General features: G+C 44.8%; 1 protein-coding gene across 1 annotated transcript in view; it reads left to right on the top strand.

The window, feature by feature from the left end:
• Positions 1-23,980, top strand: part of ARHGEF26 (Rho guanine nucleotide exchange factor 26) — a 40,087-nt gene extending 16,107 nt beyond the window's left edge. The window contains exons 6-14 of the mRNA XM_031555033.2: positions 6,428-6,580; positions 7,053-7,182; positions 7,642-7,716; positions 9,121-9,210; positions 13,151-13,305; positions 17,134-17,343; positions 20,447-20,514; positions 20,932-21,036; positions 21,402-23,980. Of these exons, the coding sequence (XP_031410893.2) occupies positions 6,428-6,580; positions 7,053-7,182; positions 7,642-7,716; positions 9,121-9,210; positions 13,151-13,305; positions 17,134-17,343; positions 20,447-20,514; positions 20,932-21,036; positions 21,402-21,544 (1,129 nt within the window). The 3' untranslated portion in view covers positions 21,545-23,980. The remainder of the gene's footprint in view (positions 1-6,427; positions 6,581-7,052; positions 7,183-7,641; positions 7,717-9,120; positions 9,211-13,150; positions 13,306-17,133; positions 17,344-20,446; positions 20,515-20,931; positions 21,037-21,401) is intronic.
• The last annotated feature ends 2,461 nt before the right edge of the window (positions 23,981-26,441 follow it).

Here is a 26,441-nt window from a genome sequence, read left to right as displayed (position 1 = left end):
TGCTGTGCAGTCGCCTTAGCAGGCAGAACTCCATCCAGCCTCAGTGCACGGTGCTGGGAGGTCAGGATCCCAGGAAGGGGCTCCTGGGAAAGAGGAGCTGCAGGGAGCAGTGAGGGAAACGTCTTGAGCAACAGTTGCTCTGAAGGTCAAACCCACAGCTTTACAGCAGCTGGAGAGCTTTGGTGCGTTTCTCTCTACCGTAAGGGCAGCAAAAGGCTTATGGGTATGCAGAGGTGGGCATTAGCAGAGAGAGGCACAGAGAGCTCACCAGGACGGATTCCGACTGCGTGTTGACTTCAGTAGAGAAAACTGTGTGCGTTGTGCGATAGCTCAGCATCTTATCTGAGTACCTAAATTAAATTCTGCTGTGTGAATGTATCCTCGGATCCAGATAAGCTTTTTATAATTGCTTCTTCTATAAATTAGATTGATGCTTCATCTTTTTCCAGTATCCTTATGTATGGCAAACCTTAATCTTTCTCCGTGGAATAACTTGCTGTCAGTGTTCATTGAAGACATGTCTGCACTGGGTCAGTTAACAGCCATTAGAAGCACTACTTTTAGAGAAGGCAGAGTTTTGTTGCTTAATTTATTTGAGAGGTCAAGGGCAAAAAAAAAAATAGCCAAGTACAACAATAATAATAATAATAATAATAACAGCAACAATTGAAGGACCGTGAGAAGACCCCAGGTGATTCAGGTGAGCTGTAATGAAAGTGATCTGTTCACAGGCTGCAGCTGACTGCTTGGATTTCCCAGTACCAGTGGTGTAACAGTCAGTACCATTCTCTGCTCCCACGTGGCCTGGCAGTCTCAGTGCTGGATTTATCACAGTTGTTGCCATAGCCGGCTGTGAAGGAAGCTGGTACACTGAGCATGGTTCCCAGGTGGCTCAGTGATGCTGCAGTGTGTTTGGGGAGCAGTTTTCTGCTCCTGTAAGGAAGGCTGCTCATACTGGAGGCTTTGAGGTGGATAAATGTCTCCCTTTCCAGTAAGCCTGAGTGGTAGCGCTGTGTTCAGTGGACAGAGAAAGGCAAACGAGGAATGAAAACCCTCCCACAGCTCTGAGTGCTGCGAGGTACCTGTGTGCAGGGGGGTGCAGGCACTGAGCCACAGCTGGTGCTGCTGATCCCTGGGCTCAGTGTGAGGCTCTGGTCCTCAACGTGTGGAGCACTGCTGAGTTTACTCTTTGTGCCTTTTTTTTTGTTTTATTGCTGATGGGACTTTTGATTGTCAGGAGGCTCCAGGGAGCCCAGAGAGTGCGCTGAAGAGCTGTGAGTCCAAATACCACTTTTTTCTCTGAATTTTAGGTGCTGACAGAATACATTCAGGCATTCATATCAGACTTGGGGCAGTGAGTTTATTTTCGTGTTTCATCAGCTTTCCTCCTTTGGTTTGTTTGGACATCAGCACTAATTGCTGAACTCTTCAGCTCTGATGTTAAGGGATTATTTGTTTGGAGAGTTCTTTCAGCAGCTGAGAAAACTCCCTGGGCCGACCTGACCATGTTTGTCTGCAGTTGATGTGCAGCACTGGAATAACTTGAAGAATATGGAACTCGGATTCCTGAGCTGGTGATTCTTCTTTGAGAAGTTAGCTTCCTTGTTTGAGGTGGGACTGGAGGTAGGACTTCTCTGTTCAGGGAATCATGTTTCTGAGTTACGATTCTGAACGGAGTTACAGTTTTCTTAGGTTGGTTGGTGAACAGAATTTGAGAGAGAATGCTTTTTTAGGTGGTTAGAAATGTTTGCACACGCACATATACTTACATACATGTATATATATAAAATTACAACAATTCATTTTTTTTTCCAGCTGTGGCTCTCAGCATAAGAATCTTTATTTTTACCTAAGACTCTGTGCATGATTGTTTTTAACATAAACCCCAGCTGCTTTTCATTGAAAGAAAAAAAGAAACATCCAAACCCCAAATCTTCCCTCTGCCAGTGAGTTAGGACAGTTTTGGCATGAAATAGAAATACCTTATTGTGAGCTGGAATACTGATTGGAGCTGGGATTTAAAGCATGCTGCAGGTGATGGCCCTGTGACCGAGCACAGCCAGCGGTCCTCCAGCCATGGTTGTGCTTCAGGACCGGCATGGTCGGTGCTGGGGTTTCCATTTGGTGGTGGTTTGTGTTTGCTGCAGCTGCTGGCATCACCAGAGCTGTGCCATAAAGCTCCCATCTGCTGTAATACTTATTTGTGCTGCAACCCGTTGCTACGTTGTATGAATGTATTCTCAGTTTAACAGAGAGCTGCCAGCAGCAGCGTTCCGAGCTGAATTCCTGCAACCTCTGGCTCTTCTCCTGCGGCCTGAGCTGTGCAGGGACTTAAGTATGTGTTTGTGTTTGAGGACAGTTGCTGTGCAGAGCAGTGGCACTTGCAGCTTAAGGCTGTGCAGCTGGAGCCAGCAGCTGCTTAGCAGGAGGGGCTGTGCAGGGACTCCTATGGTGCCGTTAGCTGAAGCTCTGACCTGCACGGACCCTCTGCCTGGGTGCTGGTTTGTTCTGGTTACAGCCCTTGCACCGCTTCTCAGCTTTATTGTTACTGCAGGAAGTGTAAAAGAGGAAAACTGGATTCATCTGCATATTTTTGATAGTAAAGCTCACGGATGTTCAGCAGCACAGCAATTAGATCAGTACAGTGGGAAAGGCATTACAACAAAGGTGTGATGATGGAAGGACCAGCATGATAGGAAAGTGCTATGAGGGAAGGGAAGAAGATTGCTCACCCATATCAAAAGATTCTAAGATCACAGGGGAAAACTCCACAGAGGATGGATCTCCACAAAGAGATCCTTCCCCAGTGGCAGTCAGCCCTTCAATGGGGTCTAAGAAAGGGGCAGCCAGGCTCCTCCCCTTCTGGTCCCACAGCTGAATTGCCTTCACCTGAGCTCCCAGGGCTGACTGGGTCCTTTTTCCAGATGATCAATCAGTGGTTCGGGCCAGGACTCAGCAGTTCCCATACAAGCAGTTATTCAGACTTTTTAATCTGTGCTTTCCTTGCGGCGAGGCTCCACATTGTACGTTGCCTGGAAATGGTTGTGTTTAGCACACTTGTCAGAGCAGGAGGAGGTATGTGTGTTCCTTTGGCTCCTCTCCCTGTATCAATGGGTCAGTGTACTATTTTAAGATGAGATTTTAAAGCTATACAGTCTGTGCAGGTCTGTGAATCCCTGAGACAAAGCTTTCCTAGCAGGTGGGTAACATCACCAATACGGGGCTGTGCAGCACCGCAGGCTTTCCCCCATCGCACTGCTTGCTGCAGGGCAGCCTGGTTCCTGGTCCCTCTCCTCTGTGCTCTCAGGCCTTAGCTTGATGTGCTCACTCATTTGGGTGTGTAGCAAATCAAGGGTGTTAGATGGGAACAGCTTCACTGCTGTGGGCAGTAAGCTTCACAAAAAGATCACAGAACCACAGAGTTGTAGGGTTGGTCAGCACCAAAAGCATTGTGAAGCTAAATGTGCTTTTTAATCCCTGTGCCAGAAATACAGGTTGTTATAACTTCATAAAATTAACCAATAATAGTAACTTGAAGTGAATAATCGACAGGGCAGATCACAGTTCGTTTCCTTGTGCAGAGTGGGCTTGATGGTGGGGGATGCTTTGACTCCTGGATAGTATTTTGACATAATTGGTTTTCTAACTCTTCTATGGCCTGTCTGGTTAGAAGCTCATGGCCAATGACAGTTTTAATCCAGTGCAGCCTAATTTTGACATAACTGGGTAATAAGACAGCACTGGTAAAAATGTAAGTCCAACTTGCTTATTATCTTTGTTTAGGGATGAAGAGAGAGCAAACATAGAAAAGAAAGACTGAGCAAAATAATTAATGTTAGCACCTTTACTTGATAAATCTGTTCATTGCATCCCTTTAAGTAGCACTTGTGCTGGGGTCGATGGGAGTTGGTGCTGCTAAGGGAGGCATTGCTGAGTCCTGCAGCATAAACACGTTGTGCTGACACTGCTGTGCTCACCTGGCTTGGCCCAGGCTTTGCAGGAAGCTGTGTGTGTCAGGTAGAGATCAAAGCAGTGCCAGCTAAGAGGCAGAATTAGCTTAAGAAAACTGCCTGAGCAAATCCTGGCATGTTGTTCCACATGATGATGGATGGGTTACTAATGATGTGCTTAGAGGGAAGAACCTTAACACAAAGCTCCAAAACTGCAAGGGGAAACTTGCAATAGGGCTGGGACAGCCCTGGTGCTGCTGTGTACTGCAGTGTTTCTCCTTCCCAAGCTGGAAGAGGGAACAAACAGGAAATTAATGACATCTGTATTGCTGAGTCTGGCACGCAGCCTTTAGGAGAGGAAGAGTTTCAGGGTATTTTGGATGGGACGTTTCTCTGAAGCAGCACAGGGCAGGGCAGAGGAAATCAGTTTCTCTGTTAGGATGCTGTTTGACTTTCACTTTGGTGGAACTAATTAAGCAGGAAAGCTCTGGAAATAAATGCTTTATTAGGTCCTCCTGCTACTAAGAAAAAACAGTCACAGGGCAGAGTGCAGCTCATTTGTAGCTGGTTAAATTGGCACTGAGTCAGTCAGTACTGATCCTCACGACAGAATCTGTCTGAAAATATTAAGTAAAAGTGATTTGGGACGTGCCTGTTTTGTTGGTTGCACTGTGATTGCTGGGAAGGTGACTTCTGAGTCCAGGGTGTGATTTCCAGCAGTAATGTTTCTTTCAGTGCATTCTGAGGGTGATGGGACGTGGGAGTGCTTTTTCTGTCCCTTTTTTCCTTTTTTCTTTTTCTTTTTTTTTTTTTTAAGGTATCTCCTACTAAGCAGGATTTTTACTGATTCCTAGAATGGCTGTGACTGTTGGTGTCATTGGTGAAGCAGGAGAGAAGCTTTACGAGCCTCAGTTCCAGCACAGCACGATCAAACACTTGCTCAGCATGCCGTAACATGGAGCAGGGAGAGGGACTCTTTTCTTGAGCTGGCTGGGCACTGAGGAGTTCTCCCAGCCATCAGTGGGTCTGAGAGGAGTGGAGATGAATTCTGGTCCTCTGCAGTTGTGGCCAGCAGCTCAGAGCTGCCTGCTGTGGTTCTGCTGGCTGGCAGAGCTCGCTGCAGCTGGGCATGCGGTGCCAGCACTGCTGTCTGTGCAAGAGCTCGTAGGTGACACAGTGACAGTCTGAAATAGCTCATGCTTTGAAATGAGATGGTTGGAGAATAGGAGTCTGGAGGACTGTATCTTCCAAAATTGGCAACGCTATGAATGATACTGCTGCATCACTCTGGGGGACAGGGACGTACTGCATCTATTTGTGAGCAGTGTCCTGGTATTCATTAAGTGCCATCAGCTGGTTAAAGCTGCAGCTGGTGTGTCAGAGCCGTCACACCAAGCCCGAGGCGCTCCGTCTGGCTGTGTGGCTGCAGTCTGAGCGTGGCCATCGTCAGTCAGACAGCAAAGTATCTTCATTTCTGTGACCCTCTGTTAACACACCTGCATAATGAGCTGCTCTTTGTCCTCCTCTCTAGTCCTTACATCTGTAAAACAAGCTGTGCAGAGCACTGGGGCACCGAAATGAGGTGCCTCAGGGTGACAGGCTTTGAAAAGCCAGTGGTTAGTAATGAGAAAGTAGGATAATGGGCCAAAACAAAACAAAATGAGACTTCCCAGTGCTTTAGCTTGATACAAAGCTGTGTGTTTCAAGTATTTGTGTTACTTTGCTGTGCTTCATGTCCGTTTTTTAGTTAACTGGTTTATCCTGGCAGGTTGCCTGGTTGTAACACTTGCAGGCAGGAAAAATACCAGGGGGATTTTCAGTAACTTCTAAATGGTTTTTTTGCATTGCACTGATGTCAGATGGCTCTAATGACCTTCAGTGGCTCTAATACCAATTCATTTGAGCCCTTATACTCCAAAGGGTCAAAATATTTCTAATGAGCATTGCTGAAATGCTCATTAGAAGGCATTTATTTGGTTTTTGATAAAATTACAAGGGCAAGGAGTGAAAAGCTTTCAGAAGTCAAAGGGGCTCCAACTTGGAATAGAGGACGAGCAGCAGGGAAGGGGAGTTTGGTTTGTTTCCTCTTTCTCTGTTTCTTATTCTGGTACTGTACTTCCCTTATTACAGGAGGAAATGGTGATTTAATGCTGTGCTTGAAGTTGTTCCATTTCTTTTTCAACCCCGTTTCTGGAAATTCCCGTCCAACAACACTGTGTGGGCCTTGGTGGTTTTGGCAGCAGCTGGGAGGTGGTTGTGGGGAGCTGTGCCAGCTGACACCCACCGCCCCGACGGCATCAGTGAAAGGCTTCCCACGCTGCTCTGCCAGGAGGAGGGAGGACCTCACCCTTCCACAAACTATTCAAATTGTCATTAGGTTATAAAAGCCACGGGTTGTGTCGGTTGAAGTGTAAAATGTTGCAAGGAAGTCTGCTATTTTTTTTGTAAAATGAGTGATTCCTTTCCTTTTTTCACAGGTTCTTCAAAGAGCTTGAAGCAAGACATCAGAACAACATCTTCATTGATGATATTAGTGATATTGTGGAAAAGCATTCTTCTTCAACATTTGATCCTTATGTGAAATACTGCACTAATGAAGTCTATCAGCAGCGAACGCTTCAGAAATTGCTGTAAGAGCTAATTTTAAAATATGATTGCAAAATTACTCCCTTTATAGTAGGAGGCAAAGGCTGTGGTTCTTGGTGCAAGGCCTGGGGCTCACAGCATGTCCTCACATGCTTGGTGTTCCTTCATGCAGAAGTGCCTTTGAAGTCACTGAGGGTGGAAGCGTGCCGGGCTGCATCGTGCAGTCCTGGTAGTGGCTGTGTGTCACAGCACCTTTCTGCTGATAAGTACAGTTTGTGGATTTGCCAAAGCTGTGCTTTGCTTCTGTGTTATCTGTGAGTCTGTTTGCACTCATGTTCTCCTGTGGGAGAAAAGGAGCTCTCTAAATATCAGTTCTGTCATGCATATCTAAGTAAATAATGCTGAAGGCTACGATACAAAGTTTTCAAACTGCATTTCCCCATTTCTGAAATCTGCCAACTTTCACAATCCTTGGGTAAAATATTCTCTTAAGTTCCCCTCCCTTTTTCCCACCAGAGCCACAAATCCAGCATTTAAAGAGGTGTTGTCACGCATTGAGTCCCACGAAGACTGCAGGAATTTACCGATGATCTCCTTCCTCATTCTCCCTATGCAGAGAGTTACTCGTCTTCCATTGCTGATGGATGTGAGAATGTTGTTTTTCTTTTTTTCCTTTGTGTGTTCTTTTAATGTTAGCACTCCTTTATGTTCGATTCCTGGCTGATCCCATTGCTTGTTCGAGGTGCAGGGCTGTGAGTACCGGCAGGTCTGCTTAGCATGAAGTGCAGCAGCATTTATTTGGTTATGCAGTCAAAAATTAAATATTTGGAAGTCCAGTCCAAAAGGTTCTGTAGTAGAATTGATTCTGAAACCAAGGAGGAATAACCTGGCACAGAGGCTACACAGACTGTTAGGATTAAAATCAATCAGTTACTGTCATTTCATTCATCTGTAAGTCCATAGTGTTCTCTCATTTACCTCATTTATTCGTAAGTTCACAGCTGGCACTTCAGCTCTTTGATTACCATTAATGTGTATGTAGATTTCTGTATTTGTTACAGTCTGTGCTTCTTAGTTCTCTGAAGTAATGGATGTTTTCTTTCAGACTATTTGTCAGAAAACTCCAAAAGATTCACCAAAATACGAGAACTGCAAGCAAGCCCTGAAGGAAGTGAGCAAGGTATGTCCTGTAGTGCAGAAAAAGTCTGTGCTTAAACCTTCTTTCTTTTATTGCACATTAAGGGTGTCCGCTGCTGTCAGTTGTTTGCCAAGAATCAAAGGTAGAAGAGTGCAAGTCCATTTCCATGAATATTGGTTGGAGATTTCGACAGCACTTACATAACAAATTCCAGTTTGTTTTATGTGAAATTAAGCAAGCTGATTATTATTTTTTTTAATTAGTGAGAAATTCCAATTCATCTGTTTAAAATACATGTATACGTGTTTTAGATAGGTACAGATAGGCATAAGAAGACTTTCAAGCAGAGCACTGTGGTACAAAAAGAAAATTAAGAATTTCAGGGCTACTTTTTACCTGCAGGATCTCAGTTTCGAAGCCACAGCGCATCATAGACTGTTATTTTGGGTGTTGAATATTCCTGTGTAAGGGAGAGCAGAGAAGGATATAAAAGCTCTAAATTGTCTTAATTAAAATCAGTCCACAATGGCCTTTCTCTTGGCTAAATTATTGTCTTCCTCTTACTTAGGAAAATATCCTAAACTCAGGAACACTGTACTGTTGCCAACACAATTATTTTTCCATAGGAGCAGTAAATGGTTTGTAAAGTGATTTTTAAAAGAAGAAAAGGCTTATTAACTGAAGGAAATCCTGTGTGATATTTATGGAGTTAAAGGGAATGTGATTTGATGCCCTTCTTACTGCACCTGTGAGCGTGCATGCCTTTCCCTGGTGTGCAGGCTTCAGTAAGGCTATGGTGTGTGCTTTGAGATTGTGTCCTAAACGTCACTGCAATGAAACCATCCTGGGGTAGTTTCAGAGAATCATAGAAAGGCCAAGGTTGAAGAGGACCTTAAAGATCATCTAGTTTCAGTGCCCTTGCTGTGGGCAGGGTTGCCAACCCCCAGAGCAGTTTGCCTGAGTCCAACCAGATGGCACTGCAGTATTTGTATTGGGGCTTTCTTCTGTGAAGGAGTTGCATGCATGTGATAGCCATGTCAGTGTGCAGCACAGATTGTCAGGCTGGAAGGATGGGTTTTGTGGGGCTGGGTGCTCATTTAGATCAGTGAGTATAACTCTTTTCAGTCAGGTCTTCTGGCTGTAGCTTTGTACCACGAGGGCTGTGCTGAAGAAGAAATAGTAATTATAGCATGGTGGAATGGTGTGGGTTAGAGGGGCCTCAGGAGGTCATCCGGTCTGGTCCCAGAGCAGAAGCAGCTCTCAGCTCTGACCAGGTCACTCTGGTGCGTTCAGTCGCATCTTGAAAGCATTGTGATCGTCACTGAATGTGAAAATGTCAGATCTTTGTAAATGCTTCCACAGAAGTGTTGTATCAAGGAACAAGAGTTGCTGGTATTACAAATTGTGAGGACATGAAATGTGCTCAGCAAATGTCTTGTTTTTCAGTTGGTGCGTTTATGCAATGAAGGTGCTCGAAAAATGGAAAGGACAGAAATGATGTACACAATTAACTCCCAGCTGGAATTTAAAATCAAGGTATGATTAAATCAAGGAACCAAAATCATTTAGCATAGGAGGAGCTTTGACAGCGTGTTAAGTTTTGGTAGCTTCATTACCAGCACAAAGTAAATTAGGGCAGGCTGTAATCCTGATGTGACTTCTCAGTTAATGGGAAGACAAATTCATATTCTAAGGTAGCTGAAGCTCTGGAAACTTGAGTAACTGAGGACTGCTGCACCTTTAGCAAGGTCTGTTAAGCTTTGAGGTGAGACTTTTTAGGGAAATAGAGTATAAGAACTTTTTTTTTAAGAGTAAAGTAGCATAGATTACTGAGGAATGTATGCCCAGACTTTGGTCTACCTCTGTGGATGAAAGCCTGTCCCTGGTGGAGTACCTAATATGACATTTACACTGTTTTATGTAGTTTATAAAGATGTGCAGGATGGTTTTGTCACAAATACTGCATGGTGCCATGCTTTGCTCTGCCTGTGTCCTTCTCATCACTGGTTTTCTTGAGGGCTGTCAGGTTTTGAGTTGCCTTTCTCTCTCTTTTCTCTCATATAAAGAAAATCAGAGAAATGCACAGCATCATTTCTGATTTGTATGAGAAGCATCACAGTTCTCTGCTGCAATGGCAGCCATGTCATGGAACCTGTGTACCTCATACGTGAATTGACTGATCTGAGACAAAGAAACATTTCTGGGAGGAGGTACTGCATGGCAAAGCAATTGCATTTCTCACTTGAGCACATTGTGAGGCAGAGTGTGAATGACTTCTGATGTGTTTCCTTACACTGATGGGCACTGCCATGAGCTGTGGACAGCTCTGAAATTTTGCGTAGATTTCAGACTTCAGCTGAGGAAAAAAACATCCTTCTATTAGCAGTGAGTTAGCGTATGTTACAGCAACAAGGGTTTTTTAATACCTGTTTGAGGAAGTGTTACTTGCTCTCCACGTCGGGTCAGCAGCAGAAAGGGACGCCTGTTTATCTATTGCAGCTGAAATAAAACAATTCATTGGTTGAGTTCTAGCACCACAGCACTGCATTTTCTGAGAATGAGAGGTAAAGTTCAGCACCCCATTTCTGTCAAGGTGTGAGTTAATGCTGCAGAGCAGGTGTGTGAGCTGCCCTTGTCCTGCCCTGCTGCTCACTGACAGCACTGCTGGACCAGGAGATTTCAGCCAGTAGGTGCACCAACCAATGGTGTTGGTCCAAGAGGGGATCCTAACATTGTTTGAACATCCAGATTGCAGCAGGGTGAAATCTGTAGCAGAAATAACAACAGTTAGTGGGGTTTTGTTCTACGTACAAAATACTTCTTGAAGTCCATCGACTCTTCTTCGTATTCATTGTTAAAGTCCCATTTCTGTGATTTATGCCTCATCCCACTACATAATGAGTATAGTTTTGAGAGAAGGTTGGTTGGTTTTTGTCATCACATTTGAAGTATGGATTTATGCCTTTAAGTCGTCAGTCTTGTTCTGAGTAAATCCTGTCTCCAAAAAGGTATTTCTCAAATTGTCCAAAGTATTTCTATTTTACATACTAAAAGCTGAGAATAACATTTATTTAACAAGAATAAAGGAAATGTCTCCTGAGAGACATCACAGCATCTGCTAACACTGGTGGATAATAGTCTCAGGTGTTTGGATAATCTAAAATAGAATTTTAAATAGTTTGACAACTTTGGGTGATTGGCTTCCCACATTCCTTCCCAGTTTCCTTACCTGCAGAAGCACCTAGGAGATTTTCAGTACCCATTTTTCTGTTGGCAGGGGATCAGGATAAGGATCTGACCTTGCAGGAGGAACAGGCCCTGTGTGATCCTTGCAGTGTGCGTGCTGGGACTGGCAGTTCTCGCTGATTTCATGACAATAATAGAACTTTATTTTTTTTTTCTGTATTCTTTATGCAAGATTTTTTCCCTCCACACCTCTTAAATTTGAAGTGGTTTACACTTCTTCTGCTTGAGCAGGTGCCAGCTGGAATGCTTGCTGGATTGTTTTGGCCAAGTTTCAATACATTTTAAGTTCTGATGGCTTCTTTTACACAGAAAGCAGATGATGTACACATCGTACTCTTTTGGCAATTAAGGGAAAATTAATATTAAAATAAGCACAAGATGCCTCTGGAATACAGTTGACTAGGAAAATCTGATGAACTCATTTGGAATAGAGATTAGAGAGCTTTTTTAGTTCATGCTCTAGAAGTCTTTAAGATAGCTTTTATCTGAAGAACAATCATGATGATTCTATTCTATAACCATTATAAATCAGGTAAACTATTTATGTTTTTTTCTCATACAGCATTTTGTAATTCTTATTGTTTTCTTTGCTGTGACTGTAGAGCATTACATGGGAGCAGAGGAGAAGCTGTTAAAATCTACATCACTTTTGTACATGGCTCATCTGTAGGCTCTGTATTTTTAATGAAGATTCAGATGTGGTTTTTCTTTTTTTTTTTTTTTTTGTGCTTAGAGCCAGGAAGGGAATTTTCTGCAAAAACTTGGGTCCAAGAACCAAACTGCTCTATCATTTCTGGACCACGTAGCCCAGCCTTTTGATTTCGTGAAGTCCCATAGAGAGGTGGTGTAACCTCTGTGGTCTGATGTTTCACATTTAGTATCATCACAGGGAACTGCTGCTGCATTTCAGGAAGGGTAAATATGTGAAGCTGTCTGCTTACAAAAATGTACTGAAGCTGCAGAGTTTTGATTCAGTGTAAGACCTCTTTTAAGTTAAATGCTTTCATAAACTTCAGAAATTACTTAGATTACAGCGATGAAATTTGGAAGCTCTTCTGCGTTGTCATGTCAGAGTACTGAGCTAAATCGGTCCTTTGTAAGCTGTGTGGTTAATTGAGGTGTTTCTATCACTTTCTCCAAGGACTGTCACTTAAGGTTGGATTGATATAAGCCACAGATGTGAGATGAGCAACAGTGTCAGTTAATGAACTCAAAATGACAGTGATTTCTAAAAAGACTGTCTGACTCACTAACAGAGATGGAGACTTGGATAAAAATCTACCTAGGAAGTATGGGTTTAAATCAGATCCTGCATTTTTGAATTGGAGAATATGGAATCATAGAATCACCAAGGTTGGAGAAGATTTCTTATGATCATCCACTCCAGCCACCCATATATCCTGTGCTGACCCAGCCATGTTCCCAAGTGCACATCTGCCCTTTCCTTAACACCACCAGGACGGGCACTGCACCACTTCCCAGGGCAGCCTGTGCCAGTGCCTGTCTGCTCTTTCTAAGAAATACTCACTGAAATAAAGGCAGGTTATGACAGGTCACTGCTGTACATCTGCAGAATAGCGAAAGTGTAGTTCCAGTGGATGTCTGCAGAGAGGACCAAATCCAGGTGAGCAGTCACTGTGGTCTCTTCTGGATGTGCGAAGATACAAATCAGTCTGAGGCAAGACTAAAAAAGTTGAAGGCTTCTTTAATTTGTAATGATTTGTAATGGTTCCAAGGGAACCAGCTGCACTGCTGTGCGTATGGAGGGACAGAGGTAGCGTGCCTGCTGGAGAAGCCCTCAGCACTGTGAAGAGCTGAGTGCCGTGGGCAGCCCGGCTCCTGCCAGCAGTCAGGGACAGCAGCCCTGACGAGTCCCGTCCGTGTCCATGCGCTCTGTGAGGGAATGAGCTGCTGCCAGCAGCAGACAAGCAGTTTTCCTCTTCTTAGGGCATCATTTCCACCCTGAGGTGCGAGTGGTCGGGTGCTCGTTTTTATCATGGATGAGCAATTAGGTTATGAATATGAGAATTTTCAAGTACTTGCAGGCTCTTCCTTGTGGATGGTATGGATGATAAAGATACTTTAAAGCTTGTACCCCTAATCTCTGCACTTTGAGTTTATTCAAGTGGGATTCTTTCCGAATATTTAAGACGTTTCCTGATCTTAAAAAAAGGAGGGGGAAAAAAAAGCTATTTTTAAAAGATTAAAATGTTATTTTCTTGATTTTTAGCCATTTCCTTTGGTTTCTTCTTCACGATGGTTAGTGAAAAGGGGCGAGTTAACAGCCTATGTAGAAGACACGGGACTTTTTTCTAAAAGGACTTCTAAACAGCAGGTGTACTTCTTCCTCTTCAATGATGTCCTCATCATCACCAAGAAGAAGAGGTAAGAGCTTCACCAGTACAAAGTCTTGTGTTTGGCTCTTGCAGCACAGAGAGACCACCCAGCATATAGTTGTCCTGTAAAGTTATTGTGACTGTTGTGTGTGCCTCATCCCAAGGGAAATGAAAACCAACATTTCCTGCCGTGGGAAAGGCAAACTTGATTGCATGCACAGAATTTCTCTGTATTTTCTAGCCATTTGCTAATTGGAGAAAATGAATGAGGTTTGAAAGGGCCTGGTACATTTGCAGTGTAAAACAGGAGGAAAGGTGGATTAAACGTGTTAATTAGTCAAAATTTGTGAAACTGTTTATACAGTTATAGGAATTACTTTGAGAGAGGTTTATGGGAAGATGCTTCCAGTAGTCCCCACTTAAAGTTCTATCACTGGATTTGAGGGAAGACTTAGAATAATCTAATGGAATTTGCATCCTCTGATGTTGCTGTTAAATAACACTTGATAGACAAACCTTCCTGAGGCTGAAAACTGTTTGGAAGGATGATTTTGCATTTGTGATGATCAGCTGAGCCAAATTCCAGCTGTTCGTAAGAAATGCTCTTCTGTGAAACTTCAAATCATAATTTTAATCAGAACTTATGAGGAATGAGGTAGAATATAAAATTTGGGAAGAAAATGTGAATATTCCAAAATGGAGGAAAATATATTTAACTCAAAAACCTGCTATGCAGGTGAGGAGAAGAATTAATAGAGTTGTCCCCAGCTCTTAATGCTGTGACCATGATTCAGTGTTGATCGAAGTCCCGCCGGAACGTTCCCTTCACGGCCCCTTGTTACATCTCTGGCTGCTCACCAGAGCCCTCTCTCATTTTTTAAGCTGTGTTTTTCTCATGGGCCTGCTGTTGTTGTATGGCTGTGTTGGTAGCTAAGTAAATGTCTGAGTTAGGAAAACAATGACAAGTTTATTATCTGTGTTGTTACGTTGCTTACTGGCTGGTTGTCCAGATTATAATGCAGATTTTTATAACAATGCATCTTATTAAAGCTTTGGGGCTTTTGTTTTATAACATCTTCCAGCTGTTGGAATTGAAATGTCCTGAATGTTTTTAAATTAAACTTAAAATTAAAGCAAACTTAACAATCAGCTTGATCTGGTCACTTGAACGACACCCCCTGAACAAACCAGAACTGAAGAGGGTTTGTGTGAACCTCCCGAATCCTCTGGGCACGAAGCATGCACTGACCCAAGTGAATAGGTCATTAATAACATTTGAGCTTTGGTGAGCTGTTCTCCTTCCCCCAGTGTTACCATGGACACTGCAGCAACGGACAGAAATATTTGTTGCTAGCCGAGTTCAGATATTTGTATTTTTACTGCAACAATTGCTTTCTCAAAAGATTCTTAACATTGCACAACAAAATCACTCTACTGTGCTAAAAATACTAATTACTTAGTGCTGCAATCATGCTGCTTCATCCTTTCCCCAAAGTTCAGCTGTCCTGTGTGAGCAGTTTGCCATATATGCAGAAACTTGTGTGTGCTGGGATGGCCCAGAGCTCCTCTTCCCAAAGCACCGTGGTGGTGGCTGTGCCCAGTGGCAGTGTGAGGTGCTGCCTGCCCTGTGAGAGACAGCTGGGTTCTGCCCACGTGCATTTTAGGAACAGTTTGCAGATGTCAGAATTGTCATTGGATGAACTGCACCTTGAATAGCAAGTGAACTAGCACTCCAGAAGCCTTTTTGTAAGGAAAAGTACTATGTTTTAGCTGAGCAAATACAAAGAGTGTGTTGGGGCGTTCTTAGGATGCACCAGGGTTCTTGTTCTTAAATTTAATGATGCTTTATTAATCGTAGTCATCCTGAGCTACAGTCTGACCTTTTGTTTGAAATTGAAGCACCAGGACAGGCAGTTGTTCCATCACACTTTGACCAAGTCAGGCAAGCAGTGGCTGAGTGATACTCAGTACTATTGAGAAAAGCACAGAAGGAGACGTGTGAGTGATGTTGTGGTACCTGTCACATCGATTCTGGAGAACAAAAACCTGCATTTCCGTACTGCTCAGCTCTCAGTTTTAATTTTTTCTCCTTAATCTCATTGCTGAACTGCAAATTGCCACTGCTGTGGCCATGACTCCCACTACAGGGTCCCTTAAACCAACAGTGTGTGTTGACATTGGATTTTGAAGGTAATATTGCAACACAGCGAGTAGCGGAGTAGCAGGCAACGTAATTCACATCTTGAGTTCTTTCAGTCTGCCTCGTGATGCACATGGACCGCACAGTGGCTTTTCTTACTGGTGCCATACCTGAGAAATGGCTTTCTCTGAGCTAGTGAAGAAATTCTTCCATGTTCTGCAGAGTATGATGACAGCAGTGCCTTGCTGAGATGGAGGATATTTACTTCGTGCATGATGCTTTCATGTTTGTATGCATTCCTATCGCAGTGAGTTTTCATCTTTCTTCCTCTTCTAACCCCAAACATGGATGGATAAGAAGGACTGTGATTACATCTCTCCTGCACAGCTGATGAGTGTAACTGCAGGCTGTGGATGTGGATTTGTCTGCTGTCAGGCACACGGAGCTTCCTCAGAAGAGTGGTCACTTTACGAGTTGCTCCTTGGGTTGAAGTTGACCAGCAGAGGCGATTCTCTTTTTGCAGATTTGTAAGCTTACACTGTAACTGCTCTGCTAAAAACAGGACATGGCTGACTTACAACTCTACCGAAAGTCTGATACCTCCTTTTTTCCAGTGTGTCCTCCTGGGACCATGGAGATCTGCTTTGTTCCTCCAGCTGCTGGTACTCAGAACTGTTGGTGAGCTAGCTCTGCATTCTGTGAGTTCAGGAGAACCTCTCAATTAATGAAGCTTTGCTACACGCAACTAAAGTAGAACTGCCTTACTGAGTGTTCAGAAAATTTACCTACAACATCCTGAGTGCTGTACAAGACTGCAGGCTTATATTTGAGTCTGAGTTTACATTTACTGAAAATTCTGCTTTCTGTGACCCCCTAAGAAAACCTCTCCAATCTCGTCTGCTTTCAGTGCTCAATGGCTTGTCAGCTTCTGAGGTTTATCTTGACAGTGGAATGCAGCTGGACTTCTTGCACTGGAAATCATCTGAAGGTTAAATTCTGCTTGGGAATGTTACCTGTTCACAGCTGCTTGAAAAACCATGTTTTTTTTCCAAGCTGCCGAGAATTGTTTTGTCAGTAAAGTAATAATGCTGACAGTAATTAAACGTCGCTGAAGGAGATTCACAGAGGAATTTTACCAGTGTTGGTGGGCATGGTGGCACTGGGTTGGGGTTGGGCTTGAGGATCTCAAAGGTCTTTTCCAGTCCTTATGATTCTGTGATTCTTTGCCTCTTTTTAGAAGTCACAGTTGGATGATGTTATGTAATTAGTTTCAGAATAATGTAAAGTAGATTTTAGCACCTTATACCTGCAGGTGGACAAGGAGTAGATGATGATCCTGTATTTTAAAGGTTGATTGTGCTCTGTTGGGAAGCAGTTTGCCTATCCATATTTCTATGGGCATAAGGAAGAGGGAAGTGCATTTTTTTCTCACCTATTCTAAAACGAAGGTCTGTCATTCACTTGGAGGTACAGAAGGAAATGCATAACTACACCATTCCTGTGCCTCATTTCTGGTTTTAGTGGAGTAAGGTGAGCATATGAAGCAATGCACTGCAGGCAGTGGAAAGCTGGTAGTTTCAGAAAGAAATGTGCAGAAAAGATGAAGATACAAAGAATCAGAATTGTGCCATTCAGTGTGGTTAAAGCAGATTCTGATACTGGATTTGCTTCCAGAGGTACCTAGTGGAAACTAACACTGAACTTGTGCCTTTTGTTTCTGTTTTAATTGTTCTGCAGTGAGGAGAGTTACAACGTCACAGATTATTCCTTACGGGATCAGCTGGTGGTACAGCAGTGTGACAGTGAGGACCTGACCTCTTCTCCCATGAAGAACACTTCAGCCATGCTGTACTCACGGCAGAGCTCCCCAGTTCACCTCTTCAGACTGTCCGTCCTCAGTAACCATGCAGGAGAGAAGGTGGAGCTGCTTCTGGGAACAGAAACTCAGTAAGTAACAGCAAATAGCAAAATAAAATGTTAAAATACTGGAGGAAGCCATATACCTCTTTGAGCTTCTCTGCAGTAGCTTTTCACTTGCTGACCTGCCTGCCTTCCCTTAGGGAAGGCCTCACAGCAGCTTGCAGCCACACCAGGTTCTTCATCACAGGGCAGTGGGCATGGCCACAAGCTGCTGGAGCTCTTAGAGATAGTCTGGAGTTGGGTGGTCCTCTGTGGGTCTGGGTGCTGGGATCCACAATCTTTGTGCTTCCAGCTTGAGATACTCTAATCCCATTTGATCTGCAAATGTGGCTGAGGTATCTGAGCTCCCACTTGTTGTAGCATAAGTACGTTTGTTTAAACACTTCTTTGACACATGTTCTTCTGAGAGCTGGAAGTTGCCTGTGAACACAGAACCTTTCTGTGCTAAGTTATGCCCTGAGGGCAAGTGCCTAGAGGAAAGCAGAGTAGCAGCTCGTGCACTGCAGTTGAAAGCACTCCATATATCGTGCATTCTGCAGCCTGCTTGCATGCACAGCTGTCCTGCAGGTGGCTGAGAACAGCGCTCAGGGCTGAAAGACAGCGGGGTGCATTCCTGAGGAGCGCTCTGTGAGGAGCACTGCAGTGGTGGGCTGAGTTCCAGCTCTGCTCCCATCTCACCCTGCAGCACAGCAGCTGGCCGGCAGGGAAATGCTGCCTTCCGTGCGCTGGGTGAGGAGATTTCCTTTTTGTGGGTCTTGACAGGACAACCTTGAAAAATCTCACTGCAGACTCTTTCAGGATTGCTCTGCTACTTCTTCTGTACTGGTTTCTCCCAAGCAGCTTATCCCAGTAGTTATTTGAGCAGCGTGGCATTTATAACACAGCACAGCTGCATCCTGAGGCGTGGTGGTAGCAAGCAGACATGGGGTGTGAAGGCTGCGTGCTGCTGTCCTGCAGCTGTGGTTTGTGCACAGTTGTAACAGTGGTTGGATGATGTGGGAGTGGGAACAGCACAGCAGTGACTGGGAGGAGGAGTTTGGCATCGCCTGGGGAAGCTGTGGAGCTGTGCTGGGATAGAGGTGGTCCTTGTTCTCCTGAAGCAGTTCTGGAGGGTGTCCTGCTTTTGAACAGCACAACAAGCAGCATCTTGTTCTTTCTGGTGCAAGTCCCCAAGAGGCACCCGGTCCTCTGTGGTGCCATTAACTTTCACACAGCCTTCACAAAAGTGAAAGATGTTATCTGTTTGGCGGGAGCTGGAGGCAGGACAGAAGGCACAGAGCACAGAATGCTCCAGACGGAACCCAGCCTGGAAACATTTGCATTTTAGGTTTGCCTTTGGAGTTTAGAATAACCCTGAAAGAAGCTACAGATCATTAATGATATCTATTAAAGATCTCATTATAAAGTAAGCAGATGATTCAGACTTGTTTGGAAATGCTTTTTTATTGGGGAAAAATGAGGCGCATTTTTAGTTGTCTGGTCTTCTTACAAAAAGACATTTTGTTCTACAGATTTGTTACTGCTTTGCTATATGTGGTTTGTGGTATAAATAGCAGTCTAGCAGATTGTCATCAAGAGGAAGAGTTCTGACAATAATTACTTGATTTGAAAGCTGTTTTTTTATAGATTATAGATTATTGTGAACTGCATACACGGCTTGTAGACAAACCCTGGGGTTCGAGGGCAGGCAGGCAGTGTGCAGCTGAGGCCGGGCTGCAGTGCTCACTGCACACAGCTTTGCACGTCGAACACTGATGTCAACTCAGATTTGTAGAGCTGTGTGCTCCTGTTCTGCCACTTGGAGCAGCCGGAGGCTCCTGTAGGGAAGGAGGAGCTCTGGGCAGGAGCTGTGCAGGACGGGAGCTCACAGCAGCGCTGTGCCCAGGGCTGGGTCAGAGCCTGCGTCCTACGGCCATCCTTATGGCACTTCTCCCAGGTACAGGTGCTGCTCTGCTGCAGGCATTCCTTGTCGTTGAATGGTCGTTTAGCATGAGCTTATCCATTGGTGCTGGCATCTGTTTTCATATTATTGATTTCCAGATTGTCTTTTTATGCATGAAACGTTCACTGTCTTGTAAAAATACATTAAAAGCTACAGGAGTTCATGTGTAAAATAGAGGCTTTCCTAGATGGGCTGAAAGATAGAAGAGGTGTTTTCTTGACTGGATTTTTCATTTAATACTGCCCGTGGGGAGAGGGGGACTCCAGTGGGAGTATTTTCATAAAGTAAATGCTGCTCAGATGTATGAAGAATGGAATATTTGGACTGGAAGGCAGTCTGAAATTACCCCATTTTTGTCATTTGTCTGAAAGAAAATGCAATTCTTGTGTTAAGGAAACGTGAATCTGTAAGTAACATGCTTCTAAAGCTAAGAACAAAATTAAGCATATGCAAAACACTGTATACTCCTTCACATTTTGGTTGAAACAAGCTCAGTATGTCCTCAGATGTTTTGTGAAAAGATCAGGCTTCTAGGGACGGCAGATGTTCATTATTTTGAGTTAAAAACCAGTGGCAGAACAAAAATGCTTCAGCCCTGCAGCTCCACGTGTTATTCTAACCTGTACTGACAGCAAAGCCCTTCAACAAACATGAGATAAAACCGGTTTACTGAAATGGAATTCACATCCTTGTTTGCCAAAATTCAAAGCTAGAACAAGTAAGTTTTTAGCTTAGTTGTTACCTGGGTGAGGATTAGCTTTATTTTCCTCTCTGGTTTGACATCGCTTCTGCATCTTCTACTCCTTTCCAAACTGAGCTGTAGTAATTTGCACTTGTTGTATGTATGATGCTTAGAATCTAAATAATTCTTTCTGCTGTCCTCAGAAATGCTGATGGACAATCCAAAGGCCAGTGATGTGTTCAGGCCTCCGTCCAGGACTTGATTTGAGTTGTCTCTCAAATTTCCCACATCAGCACATCTGGAAACAGAAACGTGCCCTGTGTGCATGGAGATCTTATTTTCCTGACTCTTGCTTTTCATTCTAAGTACACTGTGCTGCCAAGCCCTGCTCAGAGGCAACCTGTTGATACTGTGTATTACAACAGCTTTATTATGTTTGTCAGATGCTTCAGACATGAGGTGGATTACATACGATATAATCATAAGCTTGGTTTTGCTCTTTGCAGGAGTGAAAGAGCTCGCTGGATTACAGTGCTTGGACAAGACAGAGACAGGCAGAGCACAGACAGAACCAGTAAGTTCAGCTTCGAGCAGCAGTGAGCACTGTGACGTGGGACTGAAACGCACTGCCCCTTAGTGGTGCCTTCAGTACACGGATGCTGTACAGACCCCTGCTTCTCCTGGGCTCTGTTACTCCAGCACGTGTGGAGTTGCCATCCCTTCCTTGTCCAGAGGCATTTCTTTGAGTTCTGTTTTGCTCCGTGATTTCTGTTCGTGTTCATTAATGTTGCTTTGGTGAGCTGTTCCAGTCTGTTAACAAAAGAGCACAGCCCCTTCCCATGTGTTCAGTGTTTGCTGTGTGATGGGGAAGCCACTCGCTGCTGCCTTTGGGTTTTGTTTTTTTGGGGGTATTCTAAGTTAAGGACGTACACATCTTCATAGAAGATTTGTTACAGGAATTGTGTACCTCAGCTTTTTTTTTCTTCTACAGCTTTGACACAGGTAGAGATCATCAGAACTTACACAGCAAAGCAGTCAGACGAGCTGTCTCTTCAAGTTGCAGATGTTGTTTTGGTTTATCAAAAAGTAAATGATGGTGAGTATTGGTGGTGGTAACCTGTCAGCACTGCAGATGAGTTTGTTTCCTCATTAGCTTCCAATTAAAACCTGAGTCTTTTGGTTCAGGTTTCCAAAGGACAGCCTCTGTTTAAGCAGCACTTGCTATAAGTAACTCATCCCTGTCGTAGCCTACAGAGATAAAGAGCTGGGGACGGTACGGGTTGGGTGGTTTTGACATGTGAAATAGCCACAGACATGAAATTGAATTGTCTAAAAATGTAGAGCTGGGCACTTCATCAGGCACCGGGTTTGTCACTGCACAGGTGCACAGCTGAGAAGTGCTGCCACAATGTCCTTCAAAGTCCTTGAGAAGGGTTCTCACTCTTTGTTCACGTTGTGCAGGTTGGTATGAAGGGGAACGACTGCGGGATGGTGAAAGAGGGTGGTTTCCCATGGAGTGTGCGAAGGAAATCACGTGTCGTGCCACCATTGACAAGAACATGGAGCGCATGGGACGTCTGCTGGGACTTGAAACAAACGTGTAGATGATTTCAGCATCCTCATATTGTGCTGCAGGATTTGCACTAAACTGCTGGCAGCAGAGGCACAGCTGCACACAGTACAGCTCTTGCATGGAAGACGTGAGGCACAGATGCATTAAATACAGTGACAGCACTGATACTTCAGATAGCCCTTTTTGATTCACGTTTTGAGAGCTCTGAACTGATGCCTGGCTTGAATAACGGCAGTTTCTATGAGAATCAGGTTCCTGGGCAGTGGAGATCAGCCATACTTTCTTTTTTCCTTACATGAGATTTCCCTTTCAGCTTTGGTTCCCTCATCCCCATTTGTATTCTTTCTCCATCTGTTTTCTTGATGATTTTTACTTTCTTTCTTTCAAATTTAAAACCCCTCTGTAGCAGGCTGAGTACCAGAAGCTCACCAAATAATACATACACGGAGCTGGAGGAGAACAGGAGCGTAACACTGGGGGAAGCGAGTCCCAGCTCCTCAAAGCTGCAGTATTACATTCCCAGAACCAGAGAAGGTGTTGAATGGGATACTTCCCTGTGTTGTCAAAAGCTACAATGAACAGCATATAACTGATGAAGGACTGCCTGTCCAGCAGCAGCCCAGGGTGAGCCACATTCTGTAGGACGCAGTGAGTTACTGACACGAGCTCCAGAGGAGCCAGCTGTACCTCGTGTGGTGGTGCTGTGTGCTGTGTGTGTTACTCATACAGCTCGTGCTCTCTTCCTGCTGCTCCAGAAAGGGATTGTGAAAGCAAGCAAGAGGTACCAGCTTTTCAAAATAAAGATACTGAGTGTCTCATTCTCTGATACGTTTTTTAGCATGACCATCAGACTCGAGCTTGTTTTCATTAAGAATATTAATATACAGAGTTTGAGCCCTTTGATGTCCTCCTGTGCCTTACGTTGTTCCCTCGAGGAAGATTCTCCTGAAACCCAGTTTTTGCCAAATGCTGAGGCCATTCTGTCCTGTGTCTCCACTCCAAAAGCTCTTCTAGCTCTGGATGCTTTTGTGGGAGTGATTGCTTTTCCAGTATCTTTTGCTAGGTTGCCCCTTTAAAGATTTGAGCCACTTTTTTTAATACTTACCACTAAAAATAATTAATTTCAAGCTGTAGAAAAATAGCTGTACACATAACATAGGAATGTGTTTTTTCCTCACTAGCATCAACAACCTGAGCCCTGGGCTCTGGTTCAGAACTGAGATGCCTGCACTCACAGGATGTTTCCTGGTGTTTTAAAGCAGTGTAACTGCTGGAAATGTCTGTTCTTAGTTCTTCCCAGGTGCTTCATACTAAGCTATTGCCTGGATGGGGCCTACAGTAAACATGAAATGCTTTTTCCTATCTTTTTTTTAGTTCTTCCTTCTTGCTCTGCTGAGGAAATGAGTTATTGCCTTCTGTGGAGGTAAAAGTTCGACTGAACTGAGTATCATCATTATCATCATCATGAGTATAGTTCACTGAGTATCATCATTAGCATTTGTTAGCATCGTGCTGAATCCACAGCCAAACCCAGGAGGGCAGTAATGAGACCCATGGGGCTGATGAAGCTGCTGCGCCTTCAGCGTAGCAACAGTGAGGGCAGCAGCAAGGAGAGGTGTGGAAAGCAGAGTGGGCATCTGTGTCTTCCCCTACCCCAGAACAGGAGGGGAGCCCTGGGGTGGACCAGTTCACATCCACCCTTCTTGGCTTTGGAGAAGACCTGGCACAGTTGCACTTCACACAACGCCTGTTTTTGCATCTGCAGTTTAGCCTTGAAATTCCACTAAGAAAAAGAACTACTTGGCATGGCGTGAACAGAATGCACTCAGAATTAAGTTAATTCCAGCTCCTCCTTTCTCTGTATAGACATGACAGTTTGCATTACAGCAATCTCCACCTTTTTATGGACCAGCTCACAACAGAGCAGGCTTCTGCGTGCGTTAAGTGAGAGAAAGATGTGAGTCAATCCTCGTGGTTTTTAAAAGGTTCTGGGCACTGTTTTACATAGAATGTAGTGTGCTAATGTGTGAATAACTTTGTAAATACGTACCTCTGTAACAATTGAAAAGCTGTTAGGAAGACATCTGTACAAAAATGCTTCCTTTGGCAGCCTGACAGCAGCTTCCAGACTTCGGGATTAATTTATAAGAAGTGGACTGATTAAAGGGTAATGATACAGACTGTACATTGAACAGAGTCTTATTTAACATAGTAGAAATACTGCTAATATTTTAACAAAGGATTTATTGTACACAGGCAGATGTTTAACACATAACTGAATGTATAAATCCAGGCATTAATTTTATTCAGATTTTTAATACACTGTATGTATTTTTCATACCTGTTTTTTCCAGAAGTGCTGTAATGTTTTTTTAAAAGCATTTTTCTTATTCTCAGACACGGTTCTTAAGGAATCAAAGACTTTTATGATTTTATAGGACAACAATCAATAAAATCCTTACTAAAATACAGCCTCAGTTTCTCTTCACCGGGCACTGAAGTGCAGATCATTAACACCATTCTTGTCAGAGAAGTTGTGTGTGTCTGAACCAGCGCTGCCCTGCCTGCTGCCAGTGGCTGTGTGAGCAGGGAACCACACAGGCGTGGGAGAACAGCTCAACTCTGAGCAAGGGAAGAAGCCACAGAGCTATCCAGGGATGCGGTCACTTGTCTGAAGGAACCACAGCACCGAGGGCAGTAGCAAAGCAGTCACCTACCTTTGCTGTGTGCCTCTAAGGCCTGGTCTGCCAGCAGTGCCTTTGAGGGAGGATAGGGAAGGTTTGTGGCATAGAGCAGATAGAGTGAGATGGAAAGCACCCAGTTCATTATGTAGCTGCACTGCAGAAAGACTACTTTAATTTGTAACACATGACCCAGCTCATAGTGTCCGAAGGACAGTGTGTCAACTAAAACCACACCTTCACCTGCGAGCAGCAGCAGCCAAGCCCAGCACCCAGCTCCCTTCCCCTTGCTGCAGCTGCTGCTCCAGCACAGCCCTCCCCTGCCCCAGGCCTGACCAGGTACACCCAGCACAACCAGCTCACACCCAGACCCTGCAGGCAGCGTCTGCAGGGGAACACACACAGGGTGCTCGGCCCAGAGCTCCTCCAGCACCCTGCTTGGGGCTGCAGTGACAGATGGGGCCACCCTCACCTGCCTGCCTCCTGCCCTGGTCTATGAATCCTTCTTTCTGGCTCAAAGCTTGCTTTCTGAGGTATTTCTTCTGGTAAGACTCTAGGAGATGAGAGATCGGTGTTGCTGTGTGGCAATCAACATCACTGTGTGGACAATTTTACATTTGGAAGCATTTCTTTGGAGCTGTTTACCTTCAGAAGATAGTGCTCAGGACTGTTTACTGGTGGAAGATCTATCTTGTGACCAAATAACTCCTGTTTGTTACGGGAGACTGGGGGATGATGCCACTGTATGCTGTGAAGACAAGGTTCAAGTTGGCGCCTCCCTGCTCTCTCGTCTGCTGGCAAGGCCAGGAAGATGGGAACAAAGCTGTTTCCACTGAGAAGAAACTGCCACTCCAAGGAGAGCTGACTCAACCGCTTTGGATTTGAGCTGTCACTCCAAAGAGAGCTGACTCGACCACTTTACTACCATTGAAAAGTTGCCACCGTTGTCCTCAACAGAACACCACCCACCACTACTGAAGATCAAAGACTGAACTATGAACCACACTGGATCCATGGTGGTGACTCTCTCCCTCTTGCTTCCTATAAACACTCCTTACTTCTTTCCTATCTTTTCTACTGCTCTCCTTCCCTTCCCCATTACCCAAATTCATAACAGTGTCTGTCCTCCCCCTCCCCATCTCCCTAATTAAGATCTGTAATAAACTGGCCAGATCAACATTTGATCCTTCTTAATCTCACCTCCTCTTCCCTCCTATAAATTGCAGCAAGACACCTGGGCTGGGAGCCCTTTAGCTCTGCCCTCCCTGCTCAGATGCAGCCACCACAATCAGGCTACACTTGTGAGGGCTGCCTCACTGTGATTGCACCCACCTGTGAGGAGCCCAGACAAAGGATTACCAAAAGTCACAAAAATGGAGAGGGGAGTTTTTGCTGGCCTGATAAAGCAGCACCCCCTGAAAAGCACAGGTTTTATTAAAGCAGCTGACAGCAGCAGCACCACCCTGGGACCCATCATCTCCCACACACAGAACAAAAGCCCACGCAGTGTTTGGGTTGGTGTGGCACCAGGCCCGCAGCTGTGCCCAGAACAGCCATCCTGCCTGCAGTGCTCACAGCCTTTGGCTTTCATGCCAGTCTGAATTCCCCCATGGCTCTCAGACATCTCAACTTGAAGGCATCATAACAAGCAGTTCACCTTTAGGCAAAGCTTTCCTTCAGTTTGTACAAACACATTTTCAGAGGGTTTGTTGCTTTTTGTTTCTGCTTCCTAGCACCCTCCCCGTGTTTTCATTACCCATAAAGAAGTCACCGTTCTGTCTGTCTGCCTTGTTCTGAGACGAGCCTCTGAGATTTCAGAGAGAAGGACCAGAAACTCCCCGCTGGCGTTAAGGCCTTCTGCTCTGCCACCACCCAGCACTGCACTGCTCCTAAGGCCCGGTGCGGTGCCTTGTATCAGAGCAGAACCGCACACACGGAGAGCAGACGAGCGGCCAGACACAGCCGTGCGAGCACGAGGCCGTGACGTCCCAGCCCCGAGTCTGCCGCTGCGAAGTGCGGTAACCCTTCCTCACGGCGCCGCCGCACAGCACAAAGCTCGCGGCTCCCGTCGATCGCAGCTCCCCGCCGGCCGCAGCCCCGGGGCTCCGGCACCTCCAACCCCGAGCAGCGGCACCGATCGACTGCTGCGAATTCACCGCGCCCCGCACCGGCTCCACGCCGCCCTGCGACCTAGCCAACACAACGTCCCTCTACTGAGCTCTTTAAAAAGCACCGCTACAATCACTA

This window comes from Meleagris gallopavo, chromosome 11 (genome assembly GCF_905368555.1).
Source record: "Meleagris gallopavo chromosome 11, MGAL_WU_HG_1.1, whole genome shotgun sequence".
In the NCBI taxonomy this organism is placed as follows: Eukaryota; Metazoa; Chordata; class Aves; order Galliformes; family Phasianidae; genus Meleagris; species Meleagris gallopavo.
Note: the sequence above shows the minus strand (reverse complement) of the source record. Positions and strands in the feature narration are given on the sequence as shown.